General features: G+C 40.9%; 1 protein-coding gene across 3 annotated transcripts in view; it reads left to right on the forward strand.

Moving 5' to 3' along the window:
• The window catches only part of LOC141106406 (membrane-spanning 4-domains subfamily A member 4A-like), a 107,915-nt gene that overhangs the window by 52,841 nt on the left and 31,869 nt on the right, over positions 1-23,205 (forward strand). For all 3 annotated transcript variants that reach the window (XM_073597171.1, XM_073597170.1, XM_073597169.1), the window contains one exon: positions 12,198-12,254. In XM_073597171.1, the coding sequence (XP_073453272.1) occupies positions 12,198-12,254 (57 nt within the window). The remainder of the gene's footprint in view (positions 1-12,197; positions 12,255-23,205) is intronic.

The raw sequence follows: 23,205 nt of genomic DNA on the forward strand, positions 1-23,205 counted from the left end.
TGCTAACAAACTGAATGACTATTTATACACTATTTGCAATTTAAAAAGCCACAAGATGTGAGAAATTCACCTTTAATTGTCATTTTAACCTGTGTGTGTCACCTTGTGTGTCTGTACCAAGGCCAAACATTCCAGGGTATGGAAACAATTTGATCAGGACCATTTGGGGGCTTTTTGTTATCATTATGATTTAAAAAAACTATGTGATTAATGGCTTCATATGATCACCATCCTTAAATAAAATAATTTTTTTGCATGATCAGTCATGTCGATATCAATGCCAAAATGTCATGATTTCTGCCAGGGTATGCAAACTTTTGAGCACAACTGTAGGTAGTACTATGTAAGCTCATTGTCAGCCTGTGTTGGAATTGGCATCAGGTTTGGACATTCTCCCATTACCATGTAACAAAGGAGACTGGCATTTGGCAGGTGAGGTGCCAGGAACTATATCACAGTAGGAATGAGAGAGGTTTGCATGCTAACCTATATTTCTGGAGACTGAGGCAATGGAGGACTGACTGTATGGAAGACACACATCTACAAAGGCCTAAATGTGCAAAGTGTCAGGGTTACTTTAAGGTTGGGGTCTGCTTTACCAGGGTTAGTTCAATATGAAAGTTTTTTGTTTTTTTTCCTTGTCAAAAGAAGTTTATTGAGTATACAATGTTATAAAGATACATAAAGTTAGTTTACAAGGATCTATAAAGTAAGCTCATTGTTTTACAGTAGGGTTTATATAGGTAAATATCATGAAATTTCAAATATTAAACATTGGGTTCACGTAAACCTAAATTAAAGATATATATCATTTCCTTAGTTACTTTTGTAGGTATTTAAATGATTTATACCTACTATACATATTGTTTACAAGTAGAGTGTATATAGGTCAAATAAATTCTGATAATGAGCTTTAATCGTAAGCTGGAGAAAAGGAAAGAGAAAGAAGAAAAAGGGTTGAAAGGTAGAGGTATGGTCCACAAGGTTGTCCCGCTCGTCAGTTTATTATTCTTTTTAGTTCTCTTTGAAGCCTTAGAATGGGTGTCTCTGTAAGTCATTTAATCTGTTACCATGGCAACAGGACAGAGTCATTGAAGTTTGACAGGAACTGTTGTTTTATCCAAGGATGCCAAAGTTTTTAAAATTTTGGAATTTGATTTTGATCGATGGCTACCATCTTAGCATGGGACATTGTATTATTCATTCTGTGAATTGTTTCTGCTAGTACCAATGTAGGAGATTTCCATGCCTTGGCCACTGTTTGTTTTGCAGCCGTTATTAGTTGGATCATAAGTTTGAATTGAGAGAGTGTTAACCATTCCGGTTTTAGATTAAGTAAAGTTAAATATGGATCTGGTTGTATTATTTTTTTAAATATTTTAGATGCAATCACGAAGACTTCCTTCCAGAAGGTTTGGATTACTGGGCACGTCCACCATATGTGTAAATATGTGCCTATTTCTGGGCATCCTCGAAAACAAAGAATTGAGGTATTAGGTGAATATTTTGCCACTCTAGCGGGTACAAGGTACCAGCGAGTTAGGACTTTATAATTTGTCTCCAGTGCTAACATGTTGGGTGAAGATGACTTAGATGTGAGCCATATGTTAGACCAGTCCGTGTCTTCTAAAGTTCGTCCCAGGTCCTCCTCCCACCTCTGAACATAAGAGGGTCTATTAAGATTTGCTACTCCATATAATTGATTATAAAGTGATGAAATTGTACCTTTAGCAAATGGATCTTTTGTACAGATTGATTCAAAAATGGATAATTGGGATAATGGTGTATCCCCCTTTAGGAATGGTGTATAGAAATTTTTGATTTGGAGATATCTAAATATCTCAGAGTTTGGTAGATCATATTTTTCTCTAAGCGATGGGAATGAAAGGAATGATTTAGATGCTATGAAGTCATTTAGTGTCTGAATGCCTGATGTTGTCCAAGCTTTAAAAGAATTTGGGTAGATCCATGCCGGATAAAAGGCCGGATTTCTGATAAAAGAAAGGAGAGGATTGTGTGGAGATTGTAACTGATATTTGGTTTTAAGTTTATCCCAGAGAGATAAGAAGTGTTTAGTTATGGGATTATGAATTTTAAAGCGGTCTTTAGGATCAAGCCATAATAAATTTGATATTAATAGAGGGTCATTTTCTGAAGCCTCTATAAATACCCATAATGGGATTTCCTGTTTTGCATGGTATTTGGACAGACTGGCCAAATGTGCTGCTCTGTAGTAGTTAGTAAAATTAGGGTATCCCAGGCCTCCTTTATTTTTGGGAAGATGTAGTGTGTGTATAGGTATACGTGGTTTAGAAGAGCCCCATATAAACGAAGTTGCTCTTTTTTGTACTATTCTCAAAAAATAGGAAGGAATTGGAATAGGGAGGACTCTGAATAGATAAAGCAATTTGGGCAGAATAGTCATTTTGATTGCATTAATCTTCCCTATCCAGGATAAAGGAAGTTGCGACCATTGTTTTATTAGATTTGTGATCTGTCTTAATACAGGAGGATAATTGGTTGAGAATAAGTCAGAATGAGATGCTGTTAAATGAATTCCAAGATATGGGATTGATTTTTCTGCCCATGTGAATGGGTGTGCAGCCCTAGCCGGGATCAATTCCATGTTTGTGAGTGAAATATTAAGCACTAGGCATTTCTTAGGATTAATCATAAGGCCGGATAGGGCTGCAAATCCATCAAGAGCTGGTATTAAGTTAGGACCAGAGACCTGTGGTGATGATAGAAAAAGTAATATATCGTCTGCAAATATACATAATTTGTGTGTAATACCTCCTACTTCAATGCCAGTTATAGTTTGGTTTGTTCTGATGTATTGGGCCATGGGTTCGAGTATAAGGGCAAATAATAAGGGAGATAATGGGCAACCCTGTCGGGTACCTCTTTCGATATTAAAGGCTTCAGATTTGTATCCAGCATATTTTATATAGGCTTTGGGTTTATTATATAATGCTTTGATCCATGTTAAAAAGTGGGGTCCAAAACCCCATTTTTGTAATGAATATTGCATATGTTGCCAGGATACTGTGTCAAATGCCCTCTTAATATCGAGAGATAGAAAACATAAAAGGGATTTTCCGTTTTTTAGCAATATGTGCCAATAACACTGCCCTGCGTATATTATCGCCTGCCTGTCTATTTGGCATGAAGCCTACTTGATCTCTATGTATTAATTTTCCTATAATGCTATTGAGGCGTTTTGCTATTATTTTTGCTAATAATTTAATATCGAGGTTTAACAGAGAGATAGGCCGATAATTCACACAGGAAGTATCATCAGAAAGGGGTTTTGAGATCATACAAACAATTGCCATTAGTGTTTCTTGCCGAAAAGAATGTCCATCTAGAAGTTTGTTAAAAGTTTCAGTGAGAATGGGAGAGAGTATTTCTGAGAATGTTTTATAGTATAAAGCCGAGTAGCCGTCTGGGCCTGGTCTTTTGTTAAGTTTTAGGTCTTTTATGGCGTTAGCAACTTCATCTATAGTTATAGACTCATCCAAACTGCTTTTTTGATTCTGAGATTATTCAGGTAAGGTTATTTTTGAGAAGAAGGATTCAGCTTCTGTAGGATTAAATTCATTGTTTGTCTTGTATAAAGTTGCGAGATGTGAGTGAAATTTATGGACTATTTTAACTGGATTACAAGTGTAAACATTTTTTGATAATTTCAAACGTATTGGTTTGAAAGATTTGTTAGTTGAATTTAATGCCCGAGCCAAATATGTACCTGGTTTGTTTGTATTCATGTAGAAATTGTGTTTGGAGCGTTTGAGGGATTTATCAACTGACTCAGTGAGAAATAGATCGTATTCCAATCTAGATTTTTCCAGATGAGATTTTGTACTCTGAGATGGATTATCTTGAAATGATATGTAGGCTGCATTAAAATTGAGTTCTAGTTTTTTTGCTAGATTTTTGCGTTCCCGTTTAAATAGTGCCATTTGTCTTTGTATTGTACCACGCAAGACAGGCTTATGAGCTTCCCACAGTGTTATTGGGGAGATGTCTGTTGTATTATTAATTGATATGTATTCCTTTAAAGCTTGTTCAATGGCCATCTGATGTAGTGGGTGTTTGAGCATTATGTCCGGTAAGTACCACGTTGGGTCATGCGCTTTTGGTATGGCTGAGGCTATAGTAGTGTATACTGCATTATGGTCAGACCACGGAATCGGAATTATATCTGATGCAATAATTTCTGGTATCATTCCTATTGTTAGAAAAATATGATCTATTCTGGTGAAGGTTTGATGAGGGTGCGAGAAATAAGTGAATTTCTTTTTCATTGGGTTACTTTCTCTCCGTGAATCTACCAGATTGTATTTGGAAAGAAGTTGAGAAAAAGGTAATCTAGAGGTTATTTTGGATGGTGTAAAAGGTGATTTATCTAGAAATGGGAGGAGGACCTGGTTCGAATCCGTACACATTATCACTGTTTCTATTTTGTGTGTATTAATCACTTGTAATATATGTGAGAGGAATGGTGTAGGTTGTTTGTTAGGAGCGTAGTAGGAAATCACCGTGATTGCTGTATCCATTATATAACCCATGAGTATCAGATATCTACCTTCTGGGTCTTTAATTTCTGATGATAAGGTGAATGGTGTGGATCGGTGAAATGCAATTAGAGTTCCCCTTTGCTTGGTACAGGCAGAAGCCGTGTAAATTTGTTGATAAAAAGGAGAAATATATTTTGGAGTAGAATCTTTGGTGAAGTGTGTTTCTTGGAGGCATACTATGTGAGCCTTCTTGTTATGGAAAGTACGGAAGGCTTTGGTCCTTTTTTGAGGGACATTTATTCCCTGAACATTCAGGGAAAGTATATTCAGTGGTGCCATGGCAATAGATCAAATAGTTTTGACTTACTTTTTGTTATGCAGAGCTGACTGCGCAGATCAACCTGTGTGGACTGAAGAGATGAATAGATAGAAAAGAAACCAGTGAATTCTGGAGTAAAGAGTAAACAAAAAACATATGAGATTAGATGATACATTGTATAAATTATTTTTTGCAAGTAATCACAATTTACCCGTGAAAAAGAATAAATATCTCTCTCAGGGGAATAAGTGCCTTCGTCACACTCCCACATAATATGGTTGGGAGAATGAGGAGGGTTAATGGGGGTACACGGATCTTCCGCTTACAGGAGAGAAGTGCTATGTCAAAAGACATCAAAATGATGTTTCATTAATTGGAGTGCAGAATATAGTTTTTGTTGAAATTATTTATTCCAGGGTGGTTGTATATGGTTAGTCTTGCCCTAGGCTAAATAATTCAGTTAGAAAGGTACTGTTAATCACTTTGGTATTGATGAAGATAGTTTGAATTATTTTGGGATTTTAACCCTTTTAGAGTAAACAATTACATATTTTATTCATATGTAACTGTTTAGATATGTTAACTCATAAAATTGAGGTTGTATTGCTTCAGATTAGAATAAACAAAAACATAATTCTAGGAACTAGTTAGGTAATAATATATTTGTTTTAAGAAAAGAAAGAAAAAGCTTCCATTACTTCTGGATTATTGAACATATTTGTCCTAAAAAGTAATAAATCTATTGTTATTACCTGATAATATATAACTGAACAAGAATTTCCTTATTTCACTTATATATTCTAAGGCTATATGAATCAGAAGTAAGAAATATAACTGGAATGTAACATGATCCCACACAGTGTGTGACTATCAGAATGCAGTTACATTCAGTTATAAATATAGGTTTTTTTTAGAGAACCGTCTCTTAGTATAATAAATGAAGAGATATCAGGAATTAGGATGTCAGTCCGTTGAATCTTCTTGGTCCATGGATGATGTGGCATAATGGCCTCTTTTGTGAGAATGATGATTCCCATTTTGTTCTGAAATTTTCTGGGTGCTGCCTGAAGGTGAAGATGATGCCATTCTTCTGCGTGTGGGAGTGTTGCTGCTTGTGGGTTCTGTCAGATTTAATTTTAAAAGGGTTTGTTGTAGTTCATCTGCTGATCTGCTTCTGTAAATTGTACCTTGGTAGTTAAATCTGACTGAAAAGGGGAAGCCCCATTGATACATAATGTTGTGGCGTTGCAGTTCCATTAGTTGGGGTTTCATGGATCGTCTTTTAGTAATAGTAAGTTGGGATAGGTCAGCAAAAATGTGATAATTGTGTCCTTGAAAATTAAGTTCCTTTTTTTCTCTTGCAGCAATTAGTATTTGTTCTTTCGTTCTGTAATAATGAAATTTTGTGATTATATCACGTGGGGGTCCATCTTTCTTTTTGGCTGTGAGGGCTCTGTGTACTCTGTCCAGTTCTAAACGTTCAATAGGGATATCTGGCTTTAGTTCTTGTAATAGAGTAGTAATAGTAGATTGCAGGTCTGTCATAGTTTCAGGTATTCCCCTTATGCGCAAGTTTGAACGTCTGGCTCTATTTTCGTAATCTTCGAGCTTAGTTTGAAGTATTAAATTCTCTTTTTTTAATTGTTCCAATTCTGTTATATTTTCTTGGGTTGTAATTTCAATTTCATCCATTTTTATTTCTAAGGCTGCGGTGCGGTTTCCCAGCTCTCTTATTTCTTTAATTAGGCTTTTTGTTATTTGGTCTGAGGTTTGTTTTAAAGCCTTATGAAGCATCTTTTCAAATTGTAATAATATCACTGGGGATACTGAGGAGGCTTGTGGAGAAGTTTGTGAGAGGATTTGTTCTGTATCTGACTCAAATGGAGAGTCTTGCTGTGACATTTTCTGTATGTGAGAGCGCCCTGATGCTGTATCTTGTGAGGTGACTGCAGCTGCTTTAGTTGCAGTGAGTGCCTGTGAGCTCTTTGTGAGGTGATTTTTATTTCTGCCACGGTTTCCTCCCAGTACCATATTTCCTGCCCAAACTTTCACAGTTTGTTCCCTGGGGCAAAAAGGTTCAAATGGATACCTTTTGAGCCTGCAGGCTCCGCTTTGTCCTTCTCTTCTCTCAGCGGTGTGGAGCTCTAACAATGCATGTCTGCTCCACTAGGCTCCGCCTCCTGCCCCCGTTTCGTTTTTTGTTTTTTTTTAAGCTTTTGATAGAGTGGAGAGGTATTAGAACACCTGTCAGATCCAACATGTTATATAATGCTAAATAGTATACAAATGACTTTCATAGTCAACTATATTGCAAATGTGCACATCTGACTTAGATATTAGGCTGGTAAGCAGGAGATGGTGACTCTGGCCTAAAATTAGGCACTAGACATGACGGCTATGTACCATGATGGACTGTGGATTGTGAGGTTTTTTTTTGTTTTTTTTTTCAAGAACTTTATTGGAAATTAATAATAAAGTAACAGCAAATAAATCGCCATGACAAAGATATAATAGAATTTTCTGGGGAGACAAGTCCCTAGGTAAAGGAAGATGAGGAAAACATACATTGTATATAAACATAAGAGCATTTTATCTAAGGCCTCTTTCACACGGCCGATCCCTCCTGGTCCGCCTGTCAGTTTTTTAGGCGGACCTGAACGGACACTCCATGGAGGTCTATGGAGCATCGGATGTCAGCGGTGACATGTCCGCTGACATCCGACCCGCTCCGATCCGAAAAAGTGTAACGGAGGAAAAACCTACTTTTCCATCCGTTTTCGGATCGGATCGGGTGACGACGGACTCTACGGTCCGTCATCACCCGATCCCCCATAGGGGAGAGCGGCGCTCTGACAGGTCCATCGCTGCACAGTGTGCAGCGACGGACCTGTCAACTTCCTGCTCAGCGGGGATCGGCGGAGCGATCCCAGCTGAGAAAGCGAATGTTCGCGGGGCGGATCATCATGGATCCGGCCCATGTGAAAGAGCCCTTAGGTAGTAAACATAAATAATCACCATGCAGAATCTGTTAGTATCAAAGCAGAGTGGTGCTGCTGATACGTATAAAGTAATCTGTGCCACGTCCTATGATTAAGTAGATTAGGAGAAATATGTGTAGGCTTGGACTTTTTAGGCACAATGACAGGTATTATTCAGTAAAAACTAAAATCTATTGAACATAGATAACATATATTTAAAAGAGGAAAACAGATCCAAAAATCTGTAAAACATCAGTCCATGAGAATGGTTACATCAAAACAAACCATACACAGCTCAATGAAATATCATAAACATTTCAAGGATAGGATAACCATCATTCCATCATAGAAGTATTGAATTCAGAGGAGAGCTGTAAATCTTAAGATTTACAGCTCAACATGTTGCGCGCCTAGCGCTTCTTCAGGAGCATGGAAATGAAATATAGGACATTGAATAAATATGATATAACAGATAATACGTCAATGTAAAACATAAAACATAAACCAAAGATATTAGTGAAAAAAAATAATAAATAAACACTGCAAATTGGATAGGCTAAGATGGAAACCTATACAGGCCAGTCCTAGTCAGGAAAGACCCAGGAAGTATTCGTACACTATGGGAACGTATGCAACATAATAACAAAGGTATATTTATATATGCTAGTAGTATGGTTAGCAAAATCAGTATGTAAAGATAACCAAAAAACGGATAAATCCGGAAATAGATATATGGCAGCTGGCAACAAGGGAAGGGAGGGGGGGGGGAAGGGTGGGGGAGGGAGGGAAGAAAGAAGGGAGGGGCAGGAGGGAAAGGGGAGGGGGAAGAGGGAAGAGAAAAAAGGGGGGGGAGAAGGGAGGAAAGGGGGGGGGAGGAGGGAGAGGGAGGGGAAGGGAGAGGATAAGAAAGGAGGGAAGGGGAGGGAAGGTAGGGGGAGGAAGGAAAAGGGAGGAAAAAGTAAGGGGAGGGGGAAAAAAAGGGGGGAGGGAGGGGAGGGGAGAAAGGAAGGGGGGAAGGGGAAAGAGGGGAAGGGCTACCCAGAATAACAATTGAAGTGTGTTGTAATAAAAAGGTGTACAGCGATTGATTTTGATAGAAAAAATAGATATTAAATAGTGGACCTGAAAACTCGTAGATAGGAATAACCTCTAGTTACAGGAACCTCATAATTATAATAATTTTACCAATATCAAAAATTAAGGTACTTACCAAATAGTAGTAATGTAGTAGTTAGATGTGAAGGGGGGAGGGGGAGAAAAAGAGGGGGAGGGCGGGGGAGTGCCACGCCAGGAAAATGACCTAGAAACTATCACTGTGATAAATAGTGCTAGAAGCATCCAGCAACATATAGTAGCCGCAGAGCAGTTGTATAGGTAACTATATAAGGGTTACTTAAATGTGTGTAAAACACAGCAGTCACAAATATTTATAGGTAGTCACACAGGGTAATTGGACATCCCATATAGAGATTGGTGGTGTGAGACCTAATAGGATGCAAACAGATAACAAGGCAAAATTACTAAAGATGTTATATGAGTACTCAGATTATAATTAAATGAATTGAAATAGACAAAACAAGGTCTAGCAAGAAGGAAGAAGGTATGGAGGGAGAAAAGGAAAGGCAGAAATAGATGTGCCAGTAACATAGTCTAAACTCCAGGAACATACCTGCTGCTGGCATAAAATAATAAGCTTGGAGGGACAAAAAAAGCAGCCGCTTGGGTAGAGAGCGACTGTACCCAGGAAGTCAATAGAGGGACGCTGAACAGCGTGCCTTTTGTGCACACGCCCCGCTTGTAGTCATCCAATCGGCGCACGCCGAGGTGACGTCATCCAACCCGGCCGCTTGGTACAGACTGCGCATGCTCCGAGCGGCCGGCTTGGATGACGTCACCTCGGCGTGCGCTGATTGGATGACTACAAGCGGGGCGTGTGCACAAAAGGCACGTTTCCATCTTAGCCTATCCAATTTGCAGTGTTTATTAATTTTTGTCACTAATATCTTTGGCTTATGTTTTATGTTTTACATTGACGTATTATCTGTTATATTTATTCAATGTCTTATATTTCAGTTACATGCTCCTGAAGAAGCGCTAGGCGCGCAACATGTTGAGCTGTAAATCTTAACATCTACCAACGACATAGCTCTCCTCTGAATTCAATACTTCTATGATGGAATGATGGTTATCCTATCCTTGAAATGTTTATGATATTTCATTGAGCTGTGTATGGTCTGTATTGATGTAACCATTCTCATGGACTGATGTTGTACAGATTTTTGGATCTATTTTCACTTTTAAATATATGTTATCTATGTTCAATAAATTTTAGTTTTTAACTGAATAATACCTGTCATCGTGCCTAAAAAGTCCAAGCCCACACATTTTTCTCCTAATGAATAATCACCAATCATCCTACAATCATAAAAACTAAAGATAAGAAGTAGGCTACAAAGTCAATAACCTTTTATTCTCCCCAATCACGGGACTATCCATCCATCACATGAGACTGATCCACAAAATATGTGTGTCAATACACTGGCTGATCGCATACCATTGGAAATCCCTATCAGTACCTCTAGCCCAATTGAAAGTACGAATAAACAATATTAACCTCATGGAAAAAATATTTCACACCCTACACAAATCACTTATGATAAGAAATGAGATCCTTGGTTCACTCACTCTAAACACTTCTTAAACCCAGAATAATAATAAGTTTTTCATTGATCTGTGATAAAATGTAAGTTGTTTATTGAATTCAAGGATACTACTGTTAGCATATTAGTTAACCATAGCAATGTACATCTATCACATATTGTATAGACTAACAACATTTTCCTTACCTGTAAACCATGTGTAATGCATTTTTCTTCTCATATGCCACCACTTTTTGCACCATTCTTTTTTGTACTAAAAAAAAATTGTTTTTTTGTTTACAAACAAAGTCAATAACCAGTTAAAAAAAAAAGAGACATTGCCTAATAAGTGGGTGCAACTGACATATCTATAACCATTTAAACATGGCCAGAGATGAAGAAAAAAACATATGTTATAGAAAACGTATATACATAGGACAGTACATGTAAAACCATAGGTACTAGCAAAAATTGTTGAAATAGTAATCCAAACAGGTTGGCTTATGCCTATTCACTAATAGGTCCTAGGCGGTCCAGTTAGGGGAATATAGGGTCAGGGAAGTAGAATAGTAGGGAGGGTAGAATACAAGGAGTAAGGGGAAGGGGGGCAAAGAAGAAGAAGAGGAGGGGAGGTCAAGGTAAGAAGGTAAGAAGGGGAGGTGGGAGGGGGTAAAGGGACAAAACTATTCCTCCACCACCTTCGTACTGCGTGATCATGGTGGGTGCGTCATCAGACATTTGTATTCCTTAGACTCCACCAAATGGTTCCAGCAGGCCCAAGTGGTCATATATTTCGAAGGTGTCTCTCGTGCTTCATGGATAAGTTACTCCAACTCTGGCTCTGTTGAGTGTGCAGAGTTGTAATCTGTAATTTTTGGAAGATTTGCTGATCGCCAACACAATGGTATAGAGCTTCTTTTTTGCCACCCAGTATTATTCTGTGCATCACAGAATGTATGCATATACCTAGGGGTGATGTTTATCTTATTATGCGTGCCAGTACTAGTTATACATATCTGGAGACAACTCACAGCACCTTCCTGGGTACTTGGCACTTACATTTATCAGGGGGTCCCAGAATGTGGTCTACAAAATTCATGTACAGAACATCTGCCTTGACAAAGGAGCTGCACTTTAAAATGCCTAGCAAACTCCCACACCACTCTGCAACCTGGAAGGACCTCTGTCTTGACTCCAGCACAGCATGTACACTGAGAACCAGCAGCTTCAGTGATACCCCTTCCAGCACTCTCACTTCCATCAAACCAGCTTTTTGACAGCTCCCCCCCCACCGGCTTATCTGGCTGTGCCGCAGGCCGTGGCAAACGGATGCCCTGTGCACGGATCTTGTAGCCTTCATTCTGGGACCCCTGTTATGTGTAAGTGCCAAGTAATATCAGTTTTGATATCTACATTTAAATTTACTAGTGTTCTATCTTCCGTTAGGTGCATTAATGTCAGAAGCATTTGTGCAAGCTGAACAAAATGTCACCGTATTTTTTCTAAGAGATAAATTCCTGTATCATCAGCTCCATCTAGGGGCCAAATGCAGCATTGTTTACTGTTTGAGGTATTTCATTTTTTTGGCCACTAGATGGAGCTACAGTACAGAAATGTCTCTATTTAAATACAGTACAATTAAATTTTGTTCAGTTTGCACAAATGCTTCTGACATTTGTGTGTAGAATGTTTTAGAATGTGAAGATGTGTTGTTTTTTTTATAATTATTTTTGTTTTACAGTACATCATTGCAGCATCTCTGATACTTGCCGCTCAGAAAAAACCCAATATCTGCTTGGTGAGTTTTTTTTTCTTTTCATTTTCTAAGCAGTCGGAAAGTAACATTGCTATAAGGTGAGTATAAACTTTCAGCGAACAGCGAACCATATTAAAGTCTATGGAACCCGAACTTGAAAAATCTAAAGTCTCCATTTTGAAGGCTTATATGCAAGTTATTGATACCCATAAAAAGAGTGTGAGAGCTGGGGTACTGCCCTGGTGATTAATGCAAAAATGTTTTTTAAAAAATATAATTTTTAAATGAGCAGTGATTTTAATGATGCTTAAAGTGAAACAATAAAAATGAAAAATTCTTTTAAATATAGTGCTGGGGGGATCCCCTTAGTCTGCTGGTAAAGTGACACATATGTATAGAACCTACTGTAGCAAAACTGACATATATAAAGGAAAAAATTATGTTTAAATAGATTTTCCCGGATGCAAGCTTTCTTGAAAAAAAAAACACTGCAGATAATAACAAAGTGAAAAAAAAACGGCCCTTTGGGTCTGACATGGTTTTAAGGCAAATCCTACACCAAAAAAAAAAAAAAATGGCGTGGGCGTCCCCCCAAAATTTATACCAGACGCTTAGGTCTCGTATGGAGATTGATGGGAACCCCCACACCATTTTTTTATTAAATGACGTGCCCCCCCCCCTATAATCCATACCAGACCCTTATCTGAGCATGCAGCACCCCCCCACCCTCCTGAACCATAGCAGGCCACATGTGCTCAATATAGAAGGGGTTGCTTTGTGGTGGGTGCCCTGTTCGATCGAGTCTCCTTTGTGTAAACACAGAAGCAACGTCAGGATGTCACTTCCGGTTTAGTTGGCTGCCAATGGCGGCAATTAAAAAAAAAAAAGACAGTATTCAGAATCGCCGTTTTTGGCGATCTAAATACTTTAAAGTGCTAGGGAGGGATCGGGGTTTAAAAGACCCCTGATCCCTTCATAAAGAGTACCGGCCACCACCTATTACTATCACAAGGGATGTTTACATTCCTTGTGACAGCAATAAAAGTGATCAACATTTTTTGAGTTTGTGCAGCAAAGAAAAAGCACGCATAAGTCATGCCCACATATGTAAACAGTGTTCAAATCACACATGTGAGGTATTGCCGCGATCGTCAGAGTGAGATCAATAATTCTAGCACTAGATCTTCTCTGTAACTCTAACCTGGTAACCATAAAAATGTTTTAAAATGTCGCATATGGGGATATTTAGGTACTGTAGTTTGTCTCCATTCCTCAAGTGTGCTCAATGTCAAAGCATGACGTGTTAGGTATCTTTTTACTTGCTGTAACATCATCTTTCACATTATATGGAAAAAATTGGGCTAACTTTACTGTTTTCATTTTTTTTTATACATGAAAGTGTCTTTTTTCCCAAAAATTGCGTTTGAAATGACATAAAATATTGCAACAATAGGCATTTTATTCTCTAGGGTCTCTGCTAATATATATATATATAATGTTTGGAGGTTCTAACTATTTTCTAGCAAAAAATATGGATTTTAACTTGTAAGCAACAAATGTCAGAAATAGGCTTAGACATGAAATGGATAAGCATCAAATAGACCATCAAGGTCAAATGTCAAAAATGTCATATAATTGAAAAGAAAAAGGAAGGTAGATTGTTGACTGCCTGTCTGATTAAAAACAAGGTAATTAACAAATCAGTAAAACAAAAGTACAATTCAATGGGTCTGGAGAACAACACTGTAAGTACCACATAAGAACTGATAAAAGGGAAAGGGTCATGAAAAAGGAGTAAGAGAATAGAAGAAGTAAAGAAAAGGGAAGAAATACAGCGGTAGTAAGTGGTAAATTTGATAGAGGTAGTGCAGCTTCAACAGAATGAAGGGTGATGAAAGGGTAAATGAAGTATTATTACCATGGCAATAGTAAAGTGTCATCAAAGTTTGGAGGTAAACAATGTTTAACCCAAGGTAAGCAAAGTTTTTCAAATTTGCAGATCCGATTATTGGTTCTGTGAATGGTTTTGGCTACAATCAGATTTTGAGTTTTCCATGCCTTAGCTATGGTTTGTTTTGCAGCTGTTAAGAGCTGTAAAAAAAGGAAAAATTGATTCCGTGTAATTCCATCTGGTTTTAGATTCAAAAGAGCTAAAACAGGATTAGGTTGTATGGAAGTTTCAAACACTTTAGAAGCTAAATCAAAAACTACCTTCCAAAATTTTTGGGCTATTGGACAATCCCACCATATATGGAGTTGGGTGCCAGGATCTGAACAAAACAAGCCACAGGGTAATCAGGAGCATATTTTGTTATCCTAGCAGTTACTAAATACCCCCGAGAAAGCACCTTATCATTTGTTTCTACAGCAACAACATTTGAGGAAACAGATTTAGTGGCTAACCATATACTGGACAATTCAGTATCATCGAATGAGTGGTTTAGATCTTGTTCCCATTTAGAAACATAGGGAGTGGACTAGTATCAAAACTAGCTAGAATTTGTTTATAAAGAATTGAAACAGAGCCCTCTGATATGTAGAACATAATTACAGGGGGGAGGGTGAACTAGAATTACATCAAGAAGACAGGTCAGTTAGGGGTCAGACATTAATGGAGGGTGGAATGGGGACAGATGGGGGGAGGGTTATGGCAGGTGTCAAGAAATTTCCCATGTTGCAAACAGCCATTGGAAACTGTAGTGCCATTTGTACTACTAAAAAATATATGAAAAACACCAGACCAAAATGTAATAATGCATTAAAGTGTTTGTTCACCAATGCCAGAAGTCTGCCAAGCAAAATAGGTGAGTTGGAAGCTCTGGTGCATGAAGTGAACTATGATGTAATCGGTATTGCTGAAACTTGGCTTCAATCCTCACATGACTGGGCTATTAATATTCCTGGCTATGCACTCTTTCGGAGAGACAGGGTAAAAAGGAAAGGTGGCGGGGTCTGTCTCTATGTGAGAAGTGATCTCAAAGCAAGTGTGAAAGAGGACCTGATTGATGGAGAGTGTGATGAGTCTGAAGCATTATGGGTGGAACTGCATATAGATGGGCGTAGTTCAAAGTTAATCATTGGAGTTTGTTATAGACCACCCAATGTTAACGAGGAGGTGGAGACTCAGCTCCTTGCACAGATGGAAAGGGCTGCAAGGGCTGGGACAGTGATAATAATGGGAGATTTTAACTACCCAGAAATTGACTGGAGTAATGGCACTGCTGGGACAGTTAAAGGGCAAAAATTTATAAACCTAGTACAGGACAATTTTATGGTCCAGTTTATTGAGGCCCCAACTAGGAATGAAGCTCTGTTGGACCTGGTAATCTCAAACCATGCAGAGCTTATTACTAATGTGCAGATAAAGGAACACCTGGGTAGCAGTGACCATAACATGATTTCATTTGATGTTAGCTGTAAACAAGAAATACATAAGGGAAAGATAAAAACACTTAACTTCAAGAGAGCAAATTTTCCAAGGATGAGGGCTGCTCTCGAGGACTTATGCCGCGTACACACGGTCGGACTTTCCGGCATACTTGGTCCGGCGGACCAGAGTGTGCCGGACAATCCGCCCGTGTGTGGGCGGCGGCGGACTTTTCCGGCGGACTTCTTCCCAAAAGCCCGCCGGACCTAGATTTTAAACATGTTTTAAATCTTTCCGTCGGACTCAGTTTCGGGCGGAAAGTCCGCTCGTGTGTGTGCTGGTCCGACGGAAAGCCCGCTCGTGTGTAGGCTGGTCCGACAGACCAAATACGACACGAGGGGATGGTATTGCATCTCGCGCTCGCTGCAATAGGAAAAACAAATCTTCCTATTGCGGCGAGCGCGGGGCATACCAGGCCCTTAGGTCTGGTATGGATTATAAAGGGGAACCCCGCTACGCCGAAAAAACGGCGTGGGGTCCCCCTAAAATCCATACCAGACCCCGATCCGAGCACGCAGCCTGGCCGGTCAGGAAAGGGGGTGGGGACGAGCGAGCGCCCCCCCCCCTCCTGAACCGTACCAGGCCGCATGCCCTCAACATGGGGGGTGGGTGCTTTGGGGGAGGGGGGCGCCCTGCGCCCCCCCCAAAGCACCTTGTCCCCATGTTGATGAGGACAAGGGCCTCTTCCCGACAACCCTGGCCGTTGGTTGTCGGGGTCTGCGGGCGGGGGCTTATCGGAATCTGGGAGCCCCCTTTAATAAGGGGGCCCCCAGATCCCGGCCCCCCACCCTATGTAAATGAGTATGGGGTACATGGTACCCCTACCCATTTACCTAGGAAAAAAGTGTAAGTAATAAAACACACTACACAGGTTTTTAAAATATTTTATTAAACAGCTCCGGGGGGGGGGGATCTTCCTCCGGCTTCGGGGGTCTTCTTCCGGCTTCGGGGGTCCCTCCGCTTCATCTTCTCCCGGCGTCCGGTTGGTTCTTCTCCGCTCTCCGGCCTCTTCTCCCGGTGTCGCAGGTCTTCGGCCGGCCCCTCCGCTCTCTTCATGTAGCTCTATTGCGAGCGGAGGTCCGGACTTCTGGGCTTCTTGGCTTCTTGGCTTCTTGGCTTCTTGGCTTCTCTTCTCTTCTCTTCCCCCAGATGTTGACACGACGCTCTCTCCGGCTGGACTGGTCTCTGAGGGCTGCGTGTGACTTATATAGGCGGAGACCCCGCCCCCATATGATGTCACAGTCCCTGGGCATGCTGGGACTGTGACGTTTTAGGGGGCGTGGTCGACCACGCCCCCTAAAACGTCACAGTCCCAGCATGCCCAGGGACTGTGACATCATATGGGGGCGGGGTCTCCGCCTATATAAGTCACAACGCAGCCCTCAGAGACCAGTCCAGCCGGAGAGAGCGTCGTGTCAACATCTGGGGGAAGAGAAGAGAAGCCAAGAAGCCAAGAAGCCAAGAAGCCAAGAAGCCCAGAAGTCCGGACCTCCGCTCGCAATAGAGCTACATGAAGAGAGCGGAGGGGCCGGCCGAAGACCTGCGACACCGGGAGAAGAGGCCGGAGAGCGGAGAAGAACCAACCGGACGCCGGGAGAAGATGAAGCGGAGGGACCCCCGAAGCCGGAAGAAGACCCCCGAAGCCGGAGGAAGATCCCCCCCCCGGAGCTGTTTAATAAAATATTTTAAAAACCTGTGTAGTGTGTTTTATTACTTACACTTTTTTCCTAGGTAAATGGGTAGGGGTACCATGTACCCCATACTCATTTACATAGGGTGGGGGGCCGGGATCTGGGGGCCCCCTTATTAAAGGGGGCTCCCAGATTCCGATAAGCCCCCGCCCGCAGACCCCGACAACCAACGGCCAGGGTTGTCGGGAAGAGGCCCTTGTCCTCATCAACATGGGGACAAGGTGCTTTGGGGGGGGGGCGCAGGGCGCCCCCTCCCCCAAAGCACCCACCCCCCATGTTGAGGGCATGCGGCCTGGTACGGTTCAGGAGGGGGGGGGGCGCTCGCTCGTCCCCACCCCCTTTCCTGACCGGCCAGGCTGCGTGCTCGGATCGGGGTCTGGTATGGATTTTAGGGGGACCCCACGCCGTTTTTTCGGCGTAGCGGGGTTCCCCTTTATAATCCATACCAGACCTAAGGGCCTGGTATGCCCCGCGACGGGGCTAGCAAGGTGTCAATCTCGCCGATAAAAGCGGCAAGATTGACATCCTTTTCTAGTCCCGTCGCACCTGAGTCACGTTCAAAATGAACGGACTTGTCCGTGTGTGGGCAAGTCCGTTCATTCTGAAAGTCCGCCGGAACTCCGGCGAAAGTCCGTCGGAAAGACGGGCGGACTTAGCCCGCCGGAAAGTCCCGGCGTGTGTGGGCAAGTCCGTCCGTTTTAAAGTCCGGCGCACCTGGCGGACAAAGTCCGTCGGAAAGTGTGCCGGACCAAGTAGGATAGAAAGTCCGCTCGTGTGTACGCGGCATTAGACTGGGAGGGAATATTGGCAGCGATAAACATAGAACAGAAATGGGAATTCTTCAAAAAGACTGTTTGGGACCTCACTGCAAAGTATATTCCCATGGGCAATAAGTTTAAAAGGCTAAAAAGAAAACCTATGTGGCTCACGGTCAAAGTTAGAAAAGCTATAAACAATAAGAAAAGAGCTTTTAAAAAATATAAAAATGAAGGAACACTAGTGTCATTTAAATGCTACAAAGAATTTAACAGAATATGTAAAAAGGAAATCAAGGGTGCAAAAATTCAAAATGAACGAGAGATCGCAAAAAATAGTAGGACAAACCCCAAAAAATTCTTCAAATATATTAATAGTAAAAAGGTCAGGTCTGAGCATGTAGGCCCTTTACAAAATAATCTAGAGTGGGTGACTGGGGACAAGGAGAAGGCTAATTTATTAAATACTTTCTTCAGCTCTGTATATACAAAAGAGCATGGGGAAGCTCATGTCCATAAGGGGGGTGGTATTGACACAGCCCCCAATGATCCACAATGGCTCAAAAGGGATATGGTCCAGAAATATTTAGACAGAATAAAGGTGGATAAAGCACCTGGACCTGATGGCATCCACCCACGGATCCTAAAAGAATTGAGCTCTGTAATTTCAAAGCCATTGTATCTAATTTTTAGGGACTCATTAATGACGGGAATAGTACCGCTGGATTGGCGCAGGGCGAACGTGGTGCCTATATTTAAAAAGGGATCAAAGTCTTTACCAAGTAACTATAGACCTGTTAGTTTAACTTCTATAGTCGGGAAGATACTGGAGCGTTTAATAAAAGACCACATAGACGAGTTCTTGCTGGAAAAAAACATTTTAAGCAACAGACAGCATGGGTTCATGAAAGACAGAAGTTGTCAGACAAACCTGATTTCTTTTTATGAAGAGGTAAGTAAAACCTTGGACAGAGGGGTGGCTGTGGACGTGGTTTATTTGGATTTTGCAAAAGCGTTTGATACAGTTCCGCACACACGGCTCATGTGTAAGTTAAAGTCTACAGGCTTGGAAATATCAGTTTGTAAATGGATAGAAAACTGGCTAAAAGACAGAATTCAGAGAGTAGTGGTTAATGATTCTTACTCTGAATGGTCTAAGGTTATCAGTGGTGTACCCCAAGGTTCAGTGCTGGGACCCTTACTCTTTAATATCTTTATAAATGATATTGGATCTGGGATCAAAAGTAACATTTCTGTCTTTGCAGATGACACCAAGCTATGCAGTGGAATAACGTCCTTACAGGATGTCTCCAATTTACAAGCTGACCTCAATTCTCTGTCTAATTGGGCGACTATGTGGCAGATGAGGTTTAATGTTGAGAAATGTAAAGTTATGCACTTGGGGGCTAAGAATATGCATGCATCATACATGCTAGGGGGAGTACAACTGGGGGAATCTGTAGTGGAGAAGGATCTGGGGGTTTTGGTAGATCATAAGCTCAATAATAGCATGCAATGCCAAGCTGCGGTTTCCAAAGCGAGCAAAGTTCTTTCTTGTATTAAGAGAGGTATGGACTCCAGAGAGAGAGATATCATTTTGCCCCTGTTCAAATCATTAGTAAGACCTCATCTGGAATATGCAGTTCAGTTTTGGACACCAGTTCTCAAAAAGGATATCGGGGAACTGGAGAAAGTGCAGAGAAGGGCAACCAAACTGATAAGAGGCATGGGGGAGCTCAGCTATGAGGAAAGATTAGAGGAACTGAATTTGTTCACTCTTGAGAAGAGGAGAATAAGGGGGGATATGATCAACATGTTTAAATATATAAGGGGTCCATATAGTGAACTTGGTGTTGAGTTATTCACTTTACGGTCAACACAGAGGACAAGGGGGCACTCTTTACGACTGGAGGAAAAGAGATTTCATCTCCAAATACGGAAAGGTTTCTTCACAGTAAGAGCTGTGAAAATGTGGAATAGACTCCCTCCAGAGGTGGTTCTGGCCAGCTCAGTAGATTGCTTTAAGAAAGGCCTGGATACTTTCCTAAATGTACATAATATAACTGGGTACTGACATTTATAGGTAAAGTTGATCCAGGTAAAATCCGATTGCCTCTCTGGGATCAGGAAGGAATTTTTTCCCCTGCTGTAGCAAATTGGAGCATGCTCTGCTGGGGTTTTTTGCCTTCCTCTGGATCAACTGTGGGTATAGTATTGGGTATATTGGATTGTACGTTTTTTTTTTTTTTTATGGTTGGACTGGATGGACTTGTGTCTTTTTTCAACCTGACTAACTATGTAACTATGTAACTATGTACATAAAGTATCTCACAAAAGTGAGTACACCCCTCACATTTTTGTAAATACTTTATTATACCTTTTCATGTGACAACACTGAATAAATGACACTTTGCTACAATGTAAAGTAGTGAGTGTACAGCTTGTATAACAGTGTAAATTTGCTGTCCCCTCAAAATAACTCAACACACAGCCATTAATGTCTAAACCGCTGGCAACAAAAGTGAGTACACCCCTAAGTGAAAATTTCCAAATTGGGCCCAATTAGCTATTTTCCTTCCCTAGTGTCGTGTGACTCGTTAGTGTTACAAGGTTTCAGGTGTGAATGGGGAGTAGGTGTGTTAAATTTGGTGTTATCGCTCTCACGCTCTCATACTGGTCACTGGAAGTTCAACATGGCACCTCATGGCAAAGAACTCTCTGAGGATCTGAAAAAAAGAATTGTTGCTTTACATGAAGATGGCCTAGGCTATAAGAAGATTGCCAAGACCCTGAAACTGAGTTGCAGCACGGTGGCCAAGACCATACAGCGGTTTAACAGGACAGGTTCCACTCAGAACAGGTCTCGCCATGGTCGACCAAAGAAGTTGAGTGCACATATCCAGAGGTTGTCTTTGGGATATAGATGTATGAGTGCTGCCAGCATTGCTGCAGAGGTTGAAGGGGTGGGGTGGGTCAGCCTGTCAGTGCTCTGACCATACGTCACATGCTGCATCAAATTGGTCTGCATGGCTGTCGTCCCAGAAAGAAGCCTCTTCTAAAGATGATGCACAAGAAAGCCCGCAAACAGTTTGCTGAAGACAAGCAGACTAAGGACATGGATTACTGGAACCATGTCCTGTGGTCTGATGAGACCAAGATAAACTTATTTGGTTCAGATGGTGTCAAGCATGTGTGGCTGCAACCAGGTGAGGAGTACAAAGACAAATGTGTCTTACCTACAGTCAAGCATAATGGTGGGAGTGTCATGGTCTGGAGCTGCATGAGTGCTGCCGGCACTGGGGAGCTACAGTTCATTGAGGGAACCATGAATGCCAACATGTACTGTGACATACTGAAGCAGAGCATGATCCCCTCCCTTTGTTGACTGGGCCGCAGAGCAGTATTCCAACATGATAACGACCCCAAACACACCTCCAAGACGACCACTGCCTTGCTAAAGAAGCTAAGGGTAAAGGTGATGAACTGGCCAAGCATGTCTCCAGACCTAAACCCTATTGAGCATCTGTAGGGCACCATTAACCCAAAGGTGGAGGAGCGCAAGGTCTCTAAGGAGTGGAAGCGGACTCCAGTGGAAACCTGTGAACTCCATTTCAAGAGGGTTAAGGCAGTGCTGGAAAATAATGGTGGCCACACAAAATATTGACACTTTGGACATTTTCATTTAGGGGTGTACTTACTTGTGTTGCCAGTAGTTTAGACATTAATGGCTGTGTGTTGATTTATTTTAAGGGGACAGAAAATTCACATTGTTATACAAGCTGTACACTCACTACTTTACATTGTAGCAAAGTGTCATTTCTTCAGTGTTGTCACATGAAAAGATATAATAAAATATTTACAAAAATGTGAGGAGTGTACTCACTTTAGTGAGATACTGTATATGCTCAGAATGTGACACCTGGGAAAACAGAGTGCCTGATTGTAGGTATGGTTGGAAACAATTTTTAATCTGTAAATAACGGAATGATTCTGATTGGGGAAGTCCATAAGTTTCACATAGAGCAGGAAAGGAGTGTATATAGATTTGTATCCGCATCTTCTTTAATCTAAATAGATAAGCTGCACTCCATGCATTAAAGGAATTAGGGGAAATCAAGGCAGGGTAAAGGGCTGGGTTTTTAATAAAAAGTGGTATATGGGGTGATTGAAGGCCAAGAGTGGTTTTGAATCTATCCCAGATGGATAAAGAGTGTTTCATGATAGGATTGTAGATAGAGGTTCGATCAACTGGACGTAACCATAACATATTAGCTACTGAGATAGGGTCACAGTCAACAGACTCAATTGCTACCCATACTAGAACTTCATTTACTGCATAGTATATAGGTAAATGTGCAAGATGAACTTCATGATAATAGGCAGAAATATCAGGGAGACCTAAGCCTTCACGTTGTTGTGGAAGACAAAGAGTGGATTTAGAGGTACAGGGTTTAGCTGTGCCCCAGATAAATTACATAATTCTACGCTGAATAAGTCATAAGAAATGGGATGGCACTGAATTGGGCAGGACTCTAAAAAGGTATAAGAATTTGGGTAAAATAGCCTTCTTGATTACATTAATTTTTCCTATTAAGGATAAGAAGATAGAGGACCATTGTGTTAACAATTCGGTAACCTATTTCAGTAACGGAGGGAAGTTAGCTGAATATAAATTGGTTATTTTAGCAGTAAGTTGGATTCCTAGGTATGGGAGTCAATGTGGTATCCATGCAAAGGGGAGTGAGTTTTTAGCAAGTTGAAGTTCAGCAGGAGATAGGGAGATGTTGAGTGCAGTGGATTTTTGGTAATTAACTGTCAGACCTGAAATGTGTGAAAAACAGTCTAAGAAAAACAGGAGATTAGGTGCTGTGATATGGGGAGAATTCATTAAGAGTAAGATATCATCAGCAAAAAGGCAGACTTTATGATAATATCCGTCTAATTTAATACCTTTAATGTTTTGGTCTGATCTAATCAATTGGGCAAGAGGCTCCATGATGAGAGCAAAAAAAAAGTGTGGAAAGGGCATCCTTGACAGGGTCCACTTCCAATAGGGAATAGGTCAGATTTAAAACCGGCATATTTGATATATGCTTTCAGTTTATCATATAGTGATGAAA

This window comes from Aquarana catesbeiana, linkage group LG08 (assembly GCF_042186555.1).
Source record: "Aquarana catesbeiana isolate 2022-GZ linkage group LG08, ASM4218655v1, whole genome shotgun sequence".
In the NCBI taxonomy this organism is placed as follows: domain Eukaryota; kingdom Metazoa; phylum Chordata; class Amphibia; order Anura; family Ranidae; genus Aquarana; species Aquarana catesbeiana.